The following is a 17678-nucleotide window of genomic DNA, read 5'->3' on the forward strand; positions in this document are numbered from 1 at the left end:
TTTTTTTTTTGAGACAGGGTCTCACTCTGTTACCCAGGCAAGAGTGCAGTGGTGTGATCTCAGCTCACTGCAACCTCCACCTCCCAGGCTCAAGTGATCCTCCCATCTCAGCCTTTCAAGCAGCTAAAACTACAGACATGGGACACCACGCTGGGCTAATGTTTTCGTATTTTTTGTAGAGATCAGGTTTTGCCATATAGCCCAGGCTGGCCTTGAACTCCTGGGCTCAAGTGATTCTCCTACCTCAGCCTCCTGAGTAGCTGGGACTACAGGTGCATGCCACTGCCCCTGGCAGATTTACATTTTTAAATGATAGTATTTAATCATGTGATTTGCAAAATCAATTTCCTATTATTAAACGTTTAGATGCTTTCCATATTTTCATATTTTAAATGAACTGCAAATAGCTCCTTTGTGATGAAAGCCTTCCATCTTCTTTCTTCTTTCTTTCTAATGATATGCTCAGGATAACTCCCCAGAAATGGTATTAGGGATTGAAACCGAGCACATGTTAGTATTAGTTTCCTAGGGCTGCTCTCATGAAATCCTACTAACTGGGTGGCTTAAAACAACAGAAATTTATCTTTTCACAGTTGTAGAGTCCAAAAGTTAGAAACAAAGTCGTTGGAAGGGTTGGTTTCTTCAGGAGGCTGACGGGGAGAATCTGCTCTATTCCTCTTTCCTGGCTTCTGGTGGTTGCTGGTGATCGTTAGCGTTCCTTGGCTGGTAGACACATCACTGCAGCCTCTGTCTTCCCATGGCATTCTCTTGGTGTACCTGTGTCTCTGTAGCCACATTTCCCTCTTTATGACACTGTTCTTATTGGGTTTGTGGCCCACAATAATCCAGTATTGCTTCATCTCACCTTGACCCATCTGTCAAGACTCTATTTGTAAACAAGATCACATCCACAGGTTCTGGGTGGACATGAGTTTCGGGAGGACGTAGTTTAATCCAGGACAGTGTTTATGTCTCCTATACTCTTCGCCACCCTGTGAAGCTGAGATGGTTTCCCCTCCTTTCATCTTTTTAAACTTCGTATCAAGTTTAAAATTTTCAAACATACCTAAAGGTAGGCTGATACCATGATAAGCCCCCTATATACTATCAGTCCATTTCACTTAATCATAGGGAATGCAAAAAGAACACAAAAATAGTTCCCTAAGTTTTTAATTCTTTAGGTTGAAATGTTTAATTAACTTAAACTTTTAGCCCTCTTCATTTCCCAGTTTCTATTTAGTTGGGTATTGCAGGTTGTACAGTTTTTCTTTTTCTTCTTGTTGGTAAAAACCTCCTTCCCTTCTTTGTCTAGGTTGTGCTGTGTTACAGGTCAGCCCAGTGACTGAAACACGTACTTATCATGATGTGGCAAAAGAGATTTGCAAATGCGATGTTGATGAATTTGTTGTTTTAGGTAAGATTTGGAAACTGTTTGAATTTGACTGGCTGCCTCCCTAGTCCCATCTGTATACATATACTGACATGCATCACACACAGTACTACATTACAGTGGCATTCAAAGAAACTTCCAAAATCAGATTCTCTCCCTGATATATATATATATATATATATAAAGATGTTCTTATTTCAAATGTCTTGATAGCTAATCTCTCATCTCACTTGTAGAATTGAATGAAACAGCAGATATTCATTATGGTCTGATATCTCTTTGGCCTCTCAGTTATATTTTAGTGAAATTCCAGATGAAATCCGCTCTTTGATTATTACCTGTACTCTCATTATCTGTTCTGTTCATTTCTTAGAACGTGAAGCATGGAAATGGTGAATAATTTGCTCTTTCTGAGATGCAGGGAGTGATTTTAGTGTTCTTTTTATAAAATGGGCTGCGATTAAATGACACAGACTAAAAGACCTCACCACTCTTTCTTTTATTTTCCCACAGAGCTTGGAGAGTTTAATGATATCACAGAAACCTGTAGCTGTTCCTGCAGCTTCTCTAAGAGGTATCTGTCTTCTGTGCACGGCACTCATACACTCTTGGGCTGTCACCTCTGAGGCAGTGTGAACACTAGGCCTCTGACATTCTGGGCCAACTTCAATTAGTTCCAATGATTTGTTCCCATGAATCTAGGAGATTACCACCTAGAAATGAAACAATCGCCCCCAAAGTTTCCATAGTGTTTTACGATATATAAAAGGCTTTTATATGCATTTTCATTTAATCCTCATTTCAGTTGAATAGACTGGGCAAATCATATATATGCATGTGTGTATATATCAACTTCTGTTTTGACAGAGTTTTGCTCTTGTCACCCAGGTTGAAGTGCAATTGCCCGATCTCGGCTCACTGCAACCTCTGCCTCCCAGGTTCAAGCAATTCTCCTGCCTCAGGCTTCCATAGCTGGGATTACAGGCACCCGCCACCACACCTGGCTAATTTTTTATTTTTGGTCACCATATTGGCCAGGCTGGTCTCGAACTCCTGACCTCAGGTGATCCACCTGCCTCAGCCTCTCAAAATGCTAGGATTACAGGTGTGAGCCACCATGCTTGACCATATATTTATGTATTTTTAAACCTCATTTTGTAGACATAAAAATTGACACTCATACAGGATGTGCTTCAGGACACGAAGGCTGTGGGTATAAACAGGGCGTGAATGCAGGTCTTCTGACCCTAAAGCCAGTGCTCTGTTACCACACCTCCAAGTCTTAGTGCCCTCAATAAATAAAAGGTGCTTTATTTATTGAACATGGAGGAGCTATGTTGAGTAAGATACCTGGTGAGTAATTGATGCATCATCTCATATCATGGCCTCTTCTGCATTTGGGGGGCTGAGAAGAACAGTTGAAAACTTCAGGAAGACCCTGAACAGACTCCTCATGAATATAGTTTTCCAGTTTTTGCATCTCTTACGTTTTCAGTGTCACTTATGAGCCAGACTTCAATTCTGCTGAACTATTAGCCAGAGAGCTGTACCGCGTATTCCGGAAGTGCTGGATACTGTCAGTAGTTAATTCTCAGCTGGCAGGTTCCCTGACTGCAGCTGGCTCGATAGTAAGTATCAAAAGAAATTGACCTTGAATCAAAAGTTCCTAAATCCTCATTTTACCTGCCCTGTTCACTTTAAACGTTTGTATTTCCTTGTATGGTAACTGGATATTAGGGGAGACTCAAAATGAATGAGGAAACTGGCATGTATTGAATGCTAATTGTGTACCAAAGACTGTGCTCAGCAGTCCAGATTATCTTCTCTTTTTTTTTTTTTGAGATGGAGTCTTACTCTGTCACCCAAGGCTGGAGTGTAGTGGCACAATCTCAGCTCACTGCAACCTTCGCCTCCCGGATTCAAGCAATTCTTCTGCCTCCACCTCCCAAGTAGCTGGGACTACAGGCACCCGCCACCACGCCCAGCTAACATTTTCATATTTTTAATAGAGACTGGGTTTTACCATGCCTGCCAGGCAGGTTTCCAACTCGTAACCTCAAGTGATCTGCCCACCTCGGCCTCTCAGAGTGCTAGGATTACAGGCCTGAGCCACCGTGCCCGGCCAGCAGTCCACATTTTAATCCTCATAAGTATCCTATTAGGTAGAGGCTGTCCTTATTTTTATTTTTATGTGGTGGGCCCAGCCCTTCAGCAAGGCTGGTCAGCCGTGAAGCGGAAGTCATGCCCAGGCTGCCTTATTGGAAAGTACATGTTGGCTCCCTCATGGAACACACTGCCCTCAGAGTGGCAGCCTACTGGGGTAGAGAGCATTGTGACAAAGGCTAAAGTGGGGGTAGGGAAAACGCCCTCACTGTGCAGAGGAAGGAGTGTTTAATAGCAGGGGAACTTAGGAAGGCGATTGCAGATTTCAGAACTTGAGCTAAGTATTGGGCTGGCTAGAACTATGGCAGGTAGAAAGGTTGGGGGAGGGTGTTCTTGGCAAAGAGCAGCTGCAGCAAATGTGGAGGGGCATGCTATGCTCTGGAGCAGAGTGATTTGGTGTGGTTGGGTAATACCTGTGAATATTTGTGTGTGAGAGGTTGTTTTTTATGGAAATAAGATTTGAATGATAGTGGCCAAATTGTGAAGGATGCAGAAAGCTAATTTAAGAAGTTTGGATTTTATTTTATTTTATTTACTTGTTGAGACAGAGTCTCGCTCTGTTGCCCAGGCTGGAGTGCAGTGGCATGAGCTTGGCTCACTATAACCTCTGCCTCCTGGGTTCAAGCAATTTCTGGCTAACTTTTGTATTTTTAGTAGAGACGGGGTTTCACCACATTAGCCAGGCTGGTCTCCAACTCCTGACTTCAAGGGATCCTCCCACCTTGGCCTCCAAAGTGCTAGGATTACAGGTGTGAGCCACTGCACCCAACTGAGAAGTCTGGATTTTAAATAACAATAGAAAAGTGCAGTGGTTGAGAGGCAAGACACTGAAAATTTATAAGCAAGGGGAATGGCCGTCATAGCCCTGTTTCCGGGGAAGACTGATAATGATAGCATCTGTCAGTCTGTTGACTAAGACGAGTGAGGCTTCCACTCTTCATAAATGTACTCCAGGTCAGAATGACCTACTTACAGTAAATTTGAAGTCTGGAAATAAATGAACTAAAAATACTAAGAAAAGTTACCTCATCTGGGTGGTGGTTAAAGCAATTCTCTTGCAGATGGCTTTAGAGAGGTAGAGGGCTCTTGCTGTGTCCTTTCGTTTGGCTGAAAACACTATTAATTTTTCATGGTAAATTTTAATGTTGGAAATACATTTAGATGTTCTTTTAATTTAAATTCTTTGAAATATGCCTGTTTAAGTTGTTCCTAAATCGTTTTATGTATTATGCAGGTTGTAAATGAAGAGCGTGTCCAAAAAGACTTTGAATCCAGTATGAATATAGTACAGGAAATTAAATTTAAGTCTAGGATCAGAGGGACTGAAGACTGGGCTCCTCCTAGATTTCAAATCATATTTAATATTCATCCACCACTCAAGTAAGTATGGGTTGCTGCTTCGACCTCCAATCCATTTAAAACACATTGGGACAGATCCCACCTGACTCTATGGCAGTAGGTGAAAATAACATATATGCTGAAGAACATAGGAAAACTGGATTTAGGAGAAGGAAAGTTGGCTGTATTTTCTGGCTTAGCTTTTTTTTTTTTTTTTTTTTTGGCCTCTTGTTTACCATGGACTTTTGGGGACTCTGTAAGTTTTGACAAGTTGAGAATTTAACTAGGCATCGCTAATTCTGAATATTACACAGCAACTCAATATTAAATAGGCTTAAAGGGGACTTTTTTAAGGTGGCTAATATCAAAACTTAAAAATTATATACAATAATTTTGTTTTATTTTATTTTATTTATTTTTTTAGAGATGAATTCTTGCCCTGTTGCCCAGGCTGGAGTGCAATGGCATGATCTTGGCTCACCGCAACCTCTGCCTTCTGAGTTCAAGTGATTCTTCTGCCTCAGCCTCCTGAGTAGCTGGGATTATAGGCACGCACCACCATGCCCAGCTAATTTTTGTATTTTTAGTACAGACGGGATTTCATCATGTTGGCCAGGCTGGTCTGGAACTCCTGACCTTGTGATCCACCTGCCTTGGCCTCCCAAAGTGCTGGGATTACAGGTGTGAACCACTGCACCCAGCCTTATTTTTTTTTTTTTTAATTTGTTTCCTTTTTTAAAAAATATTAGAGATGGGCTTTTGCTGTATTGCCCAGGCTGGTCTCGAACTCCTGGGCTCAAGTGATCCACCCACCTTGACCTCCCAAAGTGCTGGGATTACAGGTGTAAACCACCTTGCCCAGCCTGCAATAATTTTAAAAGACTGGACACTTTATCTTCTGGAACAGTCAGTGTAAAAAAAAAATGAATGAACAAACTTCTAAAAACGGAAAATTTAATCTTAGGGAAAGCACTTCCAGTTAAAAAATGTAACAGAGGCTAGGCACAGTGGCTCATGCCTGTAATCTCAGCACTTTGGGAGGCCCAGGCTGGGGTGGGGGGGATCACCTGAGGTCAAGAGTTTGAGGCCAGCCTGGGCAACATGGTGGAACCCCCTCTCTACTAAAAATATAAAAATTAGCCAGGCGTGATGGTGCAAGCCTATATAGTCCCAGCTACTAGGGAGGCTGAGGAGCAAGAATCGCTTTAACCCAGGAGGCAGAGGTTGCAGTGAACTGAGATTGTGCCACTGCACTCCAGCCTGGGTGACAGAGTGAGACGTGATCTCAAAACAAACAAAAGAAATGTAACAGAATGTAAATAAAAATGTTTGTTCTCTAAGAAGTAATAAAAGTTCTAAAAGGCAAAGCAACTAAGATTATACAAGAAAGGAGGTAAACCTATATATTTAAAGTAATAGTTTAAGTATAATTTGTTCTAAGAGTATAGGACAGATTATAGGCAGAGATTATACACAAAACATTTTAACCATGTATAGTTTTTCCATCCCTCTTGGTTTGTATTCAGTTTGGCGTGCGAACTGCCGAGCCTTACAAAGGGACCGGTGAGGGTTGTTGACTGTGCCCAAGGGAAGGAGAGATGGTGGTGACTGTGCCTATGGAGATGCCTTATAGACTATATCTTTTTTTGTTTTTTTTCTTTTGAGAGACTGCCAAGAAAGTCTCTGGGGCTGCTTGGGCAGAGCTCCCTCTCTAGGCATTGTGAGGGGTCACTTTCCTTAGCCTGGGGTATCTTTTCTTTAGGGTTTTCCTAGGTCCTGGGCAGAGATTTAGCATATTTTTACCTTGGCCATCTTTGCCAATCCTGAATTGTAATCAAATTTTATAACTTTCTTGGTATTTCCAAGTCACATGTAAAACTATGGCATAAACAGTTCAATAGAAAATGCCTCAGCCTGGACACAGTGGCCAATGCCTGCAATTCCAACACTTTGGGAGGTCAATGTGGTGGATACCTGAGGTCAGGAGTTCAAGACCAGCCTGGCTAACATGGCGGAACCCCATCTTTACTACAAATAAAAAAGTTAGCCAGGCATGTTGGTGCATGCCTGTGGTCCCAGCTACTCGGGAGGCTGAGGCAGGAGAACCGCTAGAACCCGGGAGGTAAAGGTTGCAGTGAGCTGAGATTGCACTACTGCACTCCAGCCTGGGCAACAGAGTGAGACTCCATCTCAAAAAAAAAAAAAAGAAAGAAAGAAAGAAAATTCCTCAATAGAATGGAATATCTCTTACCAGCAATGTTTGATTTGATTTCCTTGTCTTACAGTACCTCTTATTCATCTAAATTTCATTAGATCCATTTGTGAATTTCCCAAGTCATCACCTTTTGGTGTACAGCCTCCCTGAACTGTCTTCCTTATATAACATGTCTCTAGTTCTCCCTGGAGCTGGAACCCTGTGCGTGGGCATCGAGACATCCCTAAAAACCCCTTGGAGTTATTAGTGACACTGACTTCTGTTTTGGTTTTAGCAGAAGCCTTTAAAGAGTTCTAACTTTAAGGCTGAACACAGTGACTCATGCCTATAATTCCAGCACTTTGGGAGGCCAAACTACAAGGATGACTTGAGGCCAGGAGTTTGAGACCAGCGTGGGCAACACAAAGAGACCCTGTCTCTACAAAAAAAAAAAAAAAAAAAAAAAAAAAAAAAACACAACAACAAAAAAAAAAAAAAAAAAAAAAAAAAAAAAAAAAGCCAGGCACAGTGGCTCACATCTGTAATCCCAGCACTTTGGGAGACTGAGGCGGGTGGATCACAAGGTCAGGAGTTGAAAACCAACCTCACCAACATAGGGAAACCCCATCTCTAAAAAAAATTAGCCAGGCATGGTGGTGCATGCCTGTAGTCCCAGCTGCTTGGGAGGCTGAGGTAGGAGAATCACTTGAACCCGGGAGGCGGAGGTTGTGGTGAGCTGAAATTGCGCCACTGCACTCCAACCTGGGCAACAGAGCAAGAAAAAAAGCCTAAAAAGCTAGCTGGGTATGGTGACGTGTACATGTAGTCCTAGCTACCCTACACAGGAGGCTGAGGATTGCTTGAGCCGAGCCAAGGAGCTGGAGGCAGTAGTGAGCTATGATCGTGACAGTGCACTGCAGCCTGTGTGACAGAGCAAGACCCTATCTCAGTAAAAAAAAAGTTAGTTGTAGTTTTAAAAGACCCAGAGATTTCAACTAGAAAATTGTATTGAATAAATCTATTTCTCTCCCAAATGAAAAGTGACAAAATTAAGGCCCTTAGTTGAGAAAAGTATCACAATGGCAGTTTCTTTTCCAATTAGTGAAAAATGTTCCATCAGCCTTCTCTGAAATGTGACTAGTTTCATTTTTTTGTATTCAGGAGGGACCTTGTGGTGGCAGCCCAGAATTTTTTCTGTGCCGGCTGTGGAACTCCAATAGAGCCTAGTAAGTATGGATAATGGATCACCTGCTTATTATGTGATGACAAGATCCAGAATAGTGAAGTAGGGCAGTGCATTACTTTTGTGCCTTTGATGAGAAGTTGTTGTAAGAGCGTCACAGGCAGGGCACGGTGGCTCATCCCTGTGTTCCCAGCACTTTGGGAGGCCGAGGCAGGCAGGCAGATCACGAGGTCAGAATTGAAAACCAGCCTGACCAACGTGGTGAAACCCCATCTCTATTAAATATATGACAATTAGCCAGGTGTGGTGGTGTGCACCTGTAATCCCACCTACTCAGGAGGCTGAGGCAGGAGAATCGCTTGAACCTGGGAGGCAGAAGTTGCAGTGAGCAGAGATTGTACCACTGTACTCCAGCCTGGGCAACAGAGTGAGACTCCATCCTAAGAATGAAAAAACAAAGAGCTTCACAGAAGTTGCCCTCTTTTTCATGAGTAGGCCATCGTGACTGACAGGATGTGTGACCAATCAGGAATGAGAAGACCAGGCCCAGCCTCCTAGTTTTCTCCCTGTTGGGCATCAGCTCTAGCCACGTGGCTTTTGCTGCCCCTTGAAAATGCCAGACTCAATTCTGACGCAGGCATTTGCCTTTGTGGTTTTCTGTCCCCCAAATGCCCTCCCTGCCGACACCCCTGTGGCTAATTCCTTTGCTTCTTTCACATTTTCACTCGAAAGTCACGAGGTCTTCCCTTGTTGCCCTATCAGAAATGCCTGCCTTGCCACACTGCTGGCCACAAACAATCCCATGTACACTTTATAATTACCCATCCTTACGTTTTTTCTTTATTTTCTTGCACAATATTTTCTTAGTTCATTCTTATTTTTTATTCTTCGCACATTTTTTCTAAAATACTCTCATATATTTTACTAATATGTGTTCAACACTAGATGATAAGTTCTGTGAGGGCAGATGTATTGTCTGCTCTATTTATTACTTTAATCCCAGCTTCTAGAAGATGCCTGGCATGTAGTTGGTCCTTGAACGATATTTGCTGAGTAAAGGACTGGCTTAGCAAGGAGATAGCCAAACTTCTGTGCAAAAGTTTGAGGCGGTGACCTGAGAGGATCATTCCTGGGCCAACTGAGGCCTAGAAGATCAGGTTTTCCTGGGCCAGGCATGGTGGTTTCTGTCTGTAATCCCAGCACTTTGGGAGGCTGAGGTAGGCAGATCACCTGAGGTCAGGAGTTTGAGACCAGTCTGCCCAATATGTTGAAACCCCATCTCTACTGAAAATACAAAAAATTAGCCAGGCATGGTGGCAGACACCTGAAATCCCAGCTACTCGGGAGGCTGAGACAGGAGAATTCCTTGAACCCAGGAGGCGGAGGTTGCAGTGAGCCAAGATCCTGCTATTACACTCTAGCCTGGGTGGCAAAGTGAGACTTTGTCTCCAAAAAAAAAAAGGTCAGGCTTTCCTCAATCAGAAATGCAAGTTTCCCCCTTGAGACTGGGAACCACTTGTTCTGCTCTGATGGTATCTGTAGGTCTGATCTGCAAAAGGCTGGAAAGAGGAGCTGTGTGGAAAGGTTCCCTTGGCCTTTGATAGTCAGTTTTTGAAGGAAAAAGACTATGAGGAACTCCTGCTTCAAGAGATAAAAATAGCAAGCAGGAATCAATCTGGGCTTCCTCTCCCACACTGGATGATAATGTCTGATGGGCATCACCATTGTTGCTGCTTTTCTTTGAATGACTCATTTTCCCAGCATGTCTAGTGGGGAACGTGTCTCTTTGGTTAACCACTGTATCCTGCTGCTTCCATAAATATTGAATGCCTGAGTCAGAAACTATACCATGTGACTATCGATCCACCAATTTTTTAGCTATTTCCCTGAGCTTGTTCAGGTATGGAGATGTGTGCCTTCACTTTTGTACAGTGGCCCTGCCCTCAGGGAGCTTATCATCTTTTAAGGAAGACACAGTCATCAGCAGAGTAAATGTATGTAACAAAAAGTGATGTACGCAATGAAAGAGTCAAGAGTGCAATGGGATTTATAGTGAGAGAGCTTTGAGCTTGAAAGCTGGGAGTAAAGTGATTGCCTACAGAAGTAGGGGTGCTCGTCATGTGCAAAGGGCCTGTGGCAAGTAAAAGCAACCCTGCAAGACCAGAGAGTAAGAATAGGAGGAGAAAACATGCCGCAGAGGTAGGCGGAGCATAGATTATAGGCAGCATAGAAGTAATTTTGGGCTTTTCCTGTTAACTTCCTCTAGCTTTTAAGATAACTTTTTTTTTTTTAAATCTTTCGACTTTGAGATAATTTTTAGACTTACAGAAGAGCTACAAAAATAGTAGAGAGAATTCCTGTATACCCTTCACCCAGCTTCCTCTACAGCTAACATCTTACATAATCATAGTATAATTATTAAATCTGAGAAATTAACACTGGCACAGTCCTATTAATGAAACCCTAGGCTTTATTCATATTTCATCAGGTTTTCAATAACATCCTTTATCTGTTTCAGAATCCAACTCAGAATTCCATGTTGAATTTAGTTGTCAGGTTTTCATTAGTCGCCTTCAATTTCCACACACTGAACATGACGTTTTTGCCTTTACTAGTTCAGTATGTCCCCAAAATAAGAATAATAAACACCAAAACAATTAGAAGAAATTCTCTATGTTGTCTACTTCCTAGTCCTTGTTGTTCTTAAGGTTTCGTTTATGGCTATTTTTTCCATCTAGGTTGCAATCAAGTTTCACACATTGCATTTAGTTATCATTTCTCTTTAGTTGGCTTTATTCTAGAACTGCACTATCCAGTGTGGTAGCCACTAGCCCATGTGGCTATTTAAAATTAAATTTAAATTAGTTGAAATTAAGAATCTAGAGTTCCTCAGTCATACTAACTACATTTCAAGTACTTAGTAGCCACATGTAACTCATGGCTACTATATTGGACAGCACAGATATAGAACGTTTTCATCCCCATGGAAAGTTATACTGGACATCTCTGTTCTAGAATATTTCCCCTCCACGCCACCCCTGACACTGACTTTTCATTAAATGAGAACAGTTGTGTTTTAGAGCAGGATTTCTGAACTTCAATATTGACTTTGCCATGGCGGGTGTCCTGTGCACTATAGGATGTTTAGCCACATACTACATGCCAAAGGCAGCTCCAAGTGGCAACTGAAAATGGCTCCAGACATTTGCAAATGTCTCTTGGGAGGCAAAATCACTCTTGGCCAAGAACCACTGGTTTAGGTCACTTTGTATTGTTCTGTTTTAGTTAAGGGACTTAGGAAACTTAAAAAAGATGGACATGAGTTTATTCTGTATTGATAGTATGTATTCAATAAACTTTGATCAGTGAGTGAATGGATATTGAGTATGTGTTGAGGAGTAGAGGAAAATGTTATCAGAAACTCAGTACCTAACCCTGAATTTCCCTCAGGAGCAGTGGTTCAGTATTGACTAATTCAATGTTCATGGCTACTCTGTAGAACATAACTATAATGAATAATGAAAAACAACTCTATTTGTTTGTTTTTAAACATCAACTCTGAGTGTGAGCTGGGTTCTGAGGGATAATTTGGGCAAATGCAAAGGCATTTGCCCCCTCTCCCTTCCCCGCCATTGAATACAGCGGAGGAAGACTGGGTCAGGATGGCTGTGGGCTGGAGCTTTGACAGTCCAGGCTTGGGTTGGAATCCTGCCTGCTTACCGACTGTCCGTGTGTCCCTGCATGTTGCCTAACTTCAATGTCTTGTGCTTTCATCAATCAAACGGGAAATAACTGTCCCTCCCTCATAGACTTTTGGGCACAGAAAGACGTAATAAACGTAAAACATTTAATTGATCTGTGGCACAGAGTAAGTATTCAGTAAGATTCGTTTCTGTGCCATTCAGGCCTTGTTTATTTTTAAAGCCATTATTTGGAAATGATCTTCAGAATCTACAGTGTGCGGGTTCTATGGCAGCTGCTTTCCCATCCATGATTTTCAGTAATCCTCACACTGTATGGCAACTAAGATTTGTGTTACGCTGTATGATATTTCAATTACAAAGACATGTATGACTCAAACTATGAATGATAAATTCTAGACTTGGTTCATTTCAGAACCTAGTGTTGAGGGAGGGCCACATAGGAGACTTCAACTGAATTGTTTTCTTTCTGAAGTCGGGCAGTGAGTGCACAGGTATTTGTCGCATTAGTTTCTATACCTTTTGTTTGTTAATATATTTTATTAGAGACATTTCTAGAAACAATCAATGAATGTTTATTTTAGTAGGTTAAAAAGTGCAAAGAGCAAAAATTCCTTCTTTCCCCCACCCTCCAGAAATAGTCACTGTTGGCTTTTTGGTGGAGGTCTAGACAGTGCATATATGTTTATGTGTATGTTTATATGTATGTTTTTAAATAAAATTGAGATCACAGGCCAGGAGCGGTGGCTTATGCCTGTAATCCCAGCATTTTGGGAGGCTGAGGTGAAAGGATCACGAGGTCAGGGGTTCAAGACCAGCCTGGCCAACATGGTGAAACCCTGTCTTTACTAAAAATACAAAAAATTAGCTGGGCGTAGTGGTGAGTGCCTGTAATCCCAGCTACTTGGGGAAGGCTGAGGCAGGAGAATCACTTGAACCTGAGAGGCAGAGGTTGCAGTGAACCGAGTTAACACCAATGCACTCCAGTCTGGGTGACAGAGTGAGACTCCATCTCAAGAAAAAAAAAATTGAGATCACATTATACCTACTTGTAACTGGATGTCCACTTTCCATGCTCTTCCCTGTACTTAATGGGCTGTACAGCATTTCATGTTGAGTGCACCATACTTATTTAACCAGTTGTCTTTTGATTGACGTTTTGGCTACCCCACCCATTATAATTATAAATGTGCTATACTGAACACCTTTTTATATCACTACGTGTGGCTGTTAGCATTTCTGTCTGATGGAGTCACAGAAGCAGGATTACTGTTGCACATGTAAGAATTGAAGTATGTCACAGAAATGTCTTCCTATAAATTAGTTCTATCAGTGCTAGAGCTAAGTGCCTTCCTCTAGATACCGCACCAGTTCTGGGTCTTCTAAATTTATGACAGTTTGAGGCAAAACAGAGTATCTTGCTTTTATTTCATTTCATTTCAATTTCATTTTATTATTTGTCATCAATTTGTGACAGGGTCTTACTCTGTTGCCCAGGATGGAATACAGTGGCATGATGGTGGCTAACTGTAGCCTCCACCTTTAAACAATCCTCCTGCCTTAGCCTCCCAATAGCTAGAACTATAGGTACACACTACCATGCCTAGCTAATTTTTTTTTTTTAGAGATGGGGTCACATTATGTTGCTCAGGCTGGTCTTGAACTCCTGGGCTTAAATGATCCTCCTGCCTTGGTCTCCCAAAGTGCTGGGATTACCAATACAAGGCACTGTGGTTGGCCTCACTTTTAAAATATGCATTTCTTTGTTTCTGAGATTGTTTCTCTGTCGATTATCTGCATTTCTTCTTTCCGTGAATTACCTGTTCACACCCTTTTCTCACTGATTTATCAAGAAGGTCTTTATGACACGACTTCCTAACACTGTATGTATACTGCTTCATAATTTACAAATCACTTTTCCTATGTGTAATATCACTCACTCCAGTTCTGAGTTGCATTTCGTGGTCTCAGAAGAGTTAGCCTAAAGAGATTACAACCTGCCTTCAGTCTTCCTCCTAGTGAGAGGAGTCTGGACTCCCACCCAGATTTCCAGATCCTAAAATGAACGTTTCTTTTGCTACACTGCAGATGGAAATTTGCAATTTCCATCTTCCAAATCCAGGAGTATCTTGGGAAGGTTTTGTTTTTCTGACATCTGTTCCACAAGAGCAGAGCTCATGAATGACTATGATTTAACTTCCCAAGTCCCTGCTGGAGCATTCCTAGCTGTCATGAGGTTGACTATGGCTTTATCATCACAAAACGAGTCATCTGAGTCTTTGAATCCTGCATAGGAATTGGAAGCTGGGGGTAGACCAGGATAGGTTTTCAGCACCAGGTGTGGCACTCACCCTCCGGTATGCTTGGCAGAGTTTGTGAAACGGCTCCGGTACTGTGAATACCTCGGGAAGTATTTCTGTGACTGCTGCCACTCATATGCGGAGTCCTGCATCCCTGCCCGGATCCTGATGTTGTGGGACTTCAGGAAGTACTACGTCAGCAATTTCTCCAAACGGCTGCTCGACAGCATATGGCACCAGCCCATTTTCAATTTGCTGAGCATCGGCCAAAGCCTGTATACGAAAGCCAAGGAGCTGGACAGAGTGAAGGTGAGCCGCAGCCCCAGCACTGTCTCTCTCATTGGAAGTGTCCTGTGGCAGGAAATGTACATCACCCTCGGTTAGGGAACCCATAGATACATCCTCTAAGAGGCAAATGGATCATAAAATGAGTAAAGTGGCTGGGCATGGTGGCTCATGCCTGTAATCCCAGCACTTTGGGAGGTCAAGGTGGGCGGATCAGGAGTTTGAGATCAGCCTGGCCAACATGGTGAAATCCCATCTCTACTAGAAATTAAAAAAAAAAATTAGCCAGGTGTCGTGGCACATGCCTGTAATCCCAGCTACTTGGGAGGCTAAGGTAGGAGAATCACTTGAACCTGGGAGGCAGAGGTTGCAGTAAGCAGAGATCGCCCACTGCACTCCAGCTTGGGTGACAGAGCAAGACCCTGATCCCCGCCCCCCCCCCAAAAAAGAGTGAGGATTATGCTTTGCAGCCCCTCTATTGCATATGCTGTTTCCAAGGCCGCACACTGAATCTTATACTTAGTACTATGTTTTTCTTTTTTGAGAGAGTAAAACTCTGTTGCCCAGACTGGAGCGCAGTGGTGCAATCTTGGCTCACTGCAACCTCCACCTTGCAGGTTCAATGGATTCTCCTGCCTCAGTCTCCCAAGTGGTGGGATTACAGGCACTTGCCACCATGCCCAGCTAATTTTTGTGTTTTTAGTAGAGATGGGGTTTCATCAGATTGGCCATGCTAATCTCAAACTTCTGACCTCAGGTGATCCTGCCTCAGCCTCCCAAAGTGCTGGGATTACAGGTGTGAGCCACCGCGCCAGCCAGTATTATGTTTTTCTTGAAAAAGGTCCCAAAGTTCTGTAAGTTTTTGGTTCCACAAAACCTGTATCCATCTGAAACATACTTTGTGGATCAATGGACTCACTTGTGAAGGCCTGCTGTATAGGCAGTTTGGTGTCAAGGTTTGTTTTATACAAATGCAGCATTTCAAGGTTAAAGACAAGACTTACACTTTTCCTGTGTCATTTATTACATTTAACCTTCCCCCATGTTTGGTTTCTCCCATTAGGAAATTCAGGAGCAGCTCTTCCATATCAAGAAGCTGTTGAAGACCTGCAGGTTTGCTGACAGGTACTATTCTCAGCTGGAACAGGCTGCCTTCCCTCCATACATCTGCTAATCCTATTAGTGCCTCCTGCACCTGGCTCCCCCATTACACAAAGCATCTTAGCACAGTGATGACCTCTTGGCTTTCCTTGGGAAAGCACACTATCTCTTTGAATTACTAAACCAATAGTGGAATGCATTAGTCTGTTCTCAAGTAGCTAATAAAGACATACTGGGTAATTTATAAAGGAAAGAGATTTTGATTCACAGTTTCACGTAGCTGGGGCAGCCTCACAATCACGGTGGAAGGTGAATGAGTAGCAAAAGCACGTCTTACATGGTGGTAGGCAAAGAGAGAGCATTTTCAGGGGAACTCCCTATTATAAAACCATCAGATTGGCTGGGCACAGTGGCTCACGCCTGTAATCCCAGCACTTTGGGAGGCCAAGACAGGTGGATCACAAGGTCAAGAGATCAAGGCCTTCCTGGCCAACATGGTGAGACCCCCATCTCTACTAAAAATAAAAAAATTAGCTGGGCATGGTGGCGTGTGCCTGTAGTCCCAGCTACTCAGGAGGCTGAGGCAGGAGAATCGCTTGAACCCGGGAGGTGGAGGTTGCAGTGAGCTAAGATCGTGCCACTGCACTCCAACCTGGTGACAGAGTGAGACTCCATCTCAATAATAATAATCATAATAACCTGTCAGCTCTTGTGAGACTTATTCATTACCACAAGAACAGCACAGGAAAGACCTGCCTCATGATTCAATTACCTCCCACCCGGCTCCTTCCATGCCACATGGAAATTATGGGAGCTATAATTCAAGATGAGATTTGGGTGGGGACACAGCCTAACCAAATAATGGAGAATTTAATTCATTAAGAAGAATGGTTTAGTTGGAGGATGAAACAAGTCTAGCCAGTGGCCTTTTTATTATTATTGTTGTTATCATTAAATTGTGGTAAATATATTTAAAATTTACCATCGTAACCATTTTTGGACTTGAACTCCCAACCTCATGTAATCCACCCGCCTTGGCCTCCAAAGTGCTTGGATTACAGGCGTGAGCCACCACGCCCGGCCTCATCGTAACCATTTTTAATGTACACTTCGGTAGCATGAAAGTATTAACATCATTGTGAAACCATCGCTACCATTCAGCCCCCAAACTCTTTTCATCTTGCAAAACTAATCATTTAACTCCCCATTCCCTCCTCCTCTTGGCCTAACTCCTGGCAGTCCCTATTCTACTTTCTGTCTCTATGATTTTGCCTACTCAATTGCCTTATATAAGTGGAATCTTACAGTATTTGTCTTTTTGTGACTGGTGTGTTTGACTTAGCATAACATCCTCAAGGTTCATTCATGTTGTAGCATGTGTCAGAATTTCTTTTGTATGTATATACTGCATTTTGTTTATCCATCTATTCATCCGTGGACACTAGGGTTGCTTCCCTCTTTGGCTATTGTGAATGAGGTAGATATGAACATGAGTATACCAGGGGCTTGTTTGTTTGTTTGTTTGTTTGAACAGAGTCTCACTCTGTCGCCCAGGCTGGAGTGCAATGGAGTAATCTTGGCTCACTGCCACCTCTGCCTCCTGTATTTTTGGTAGAGACGGGATTTCACCACATTGGTCAGGCTGGTCTCGAATTCCTGACCTTGTGATCCACCCGCCTCAGCCTCCCAAAGTACTGGGATTACAGGTGTGAGCCACCGTGCCCGGCCACCAGGGGCCTTTTAAAACCCCTTATAGGGAGGCATGTCTAACCAAGTGGGACCATGGTCTTCATAAATTGTACTTTAAAGGTTTATCCTAGGGACATACTGATGGATATTGGCAGAGATAAAGTTAAAGTGTATATTTTTTTGTTTGTTTGTTGTTTTTTTTAGACAGAGTCTTGCTCTGTTGCTCAGTCTGGAGTGCAGTGGCAGAGTCTTGGCTTCCTGCAACCTCTGCCTCCTAGGTTCAAGCAATTCTTCTGCCTCAGCCTCCTAAGTAGCTAGGATTACAGACATACGC

General features: G+C 42.8%; 1 protein-coding gene across 8 annotated transcripts in view; it reads left to right on the forward strand.

The window, feature by feature from the left end:
- RUBCNL (rubicon like autophagy enhancer) overlaps positions 1-17678 on the forward strand; it is a 147865-nt gene that overhangs the window by 35826 nt on the left and 94361 nt on the right. For all 8 annotated transcript variants that reach the window (XR_005201460.1, XM_017535983.2, XM_037741120.1 and 5 more), the window contains 7 exons: positions 1313-1414; positions 1904-1964; positions 2886-3018; positions 4788-4933; positions 8247-8311; positions 14340-14578; positions 15618-15679. Coding sequence is in view for 7 of the 8 variants with exons in the window: in XM_017535983.2 (XP_017391472.1) it covers positions 1313-1414; positions 1904-1964; positions 2886-3018; positions 4788-4933; positions 8247-8311; positions 14340-14578; positions 15618-15679 (808 nt within the window). In the remaining variant the exon portion in view is untranslated. The remainder of the gene's footprint in view (positions 1-1312; positions 1415-1903; positions 1965-2885; positions 3019-4787; positions 4934-8246; positions 8312-14339; positions 14579-15617; positions 15680-17678) is intronic.

Source organism: Cebus imitator, unplaced genomic scaffold (assembly GCF_001604975.1).
Source record: "Cebus imitator isolate Cc_AM_T3 unplaced genomic scaffold, Cebus_imitator-1.0 Scaffold94, whole genome shotgun sequence".
Taxonomy (NCBI): domain Eukaryota; kingdom Metazoa; phylum Chordata; class Mammalia; order Primates; family Cebidae; genus Cebus; species Cebus imitator.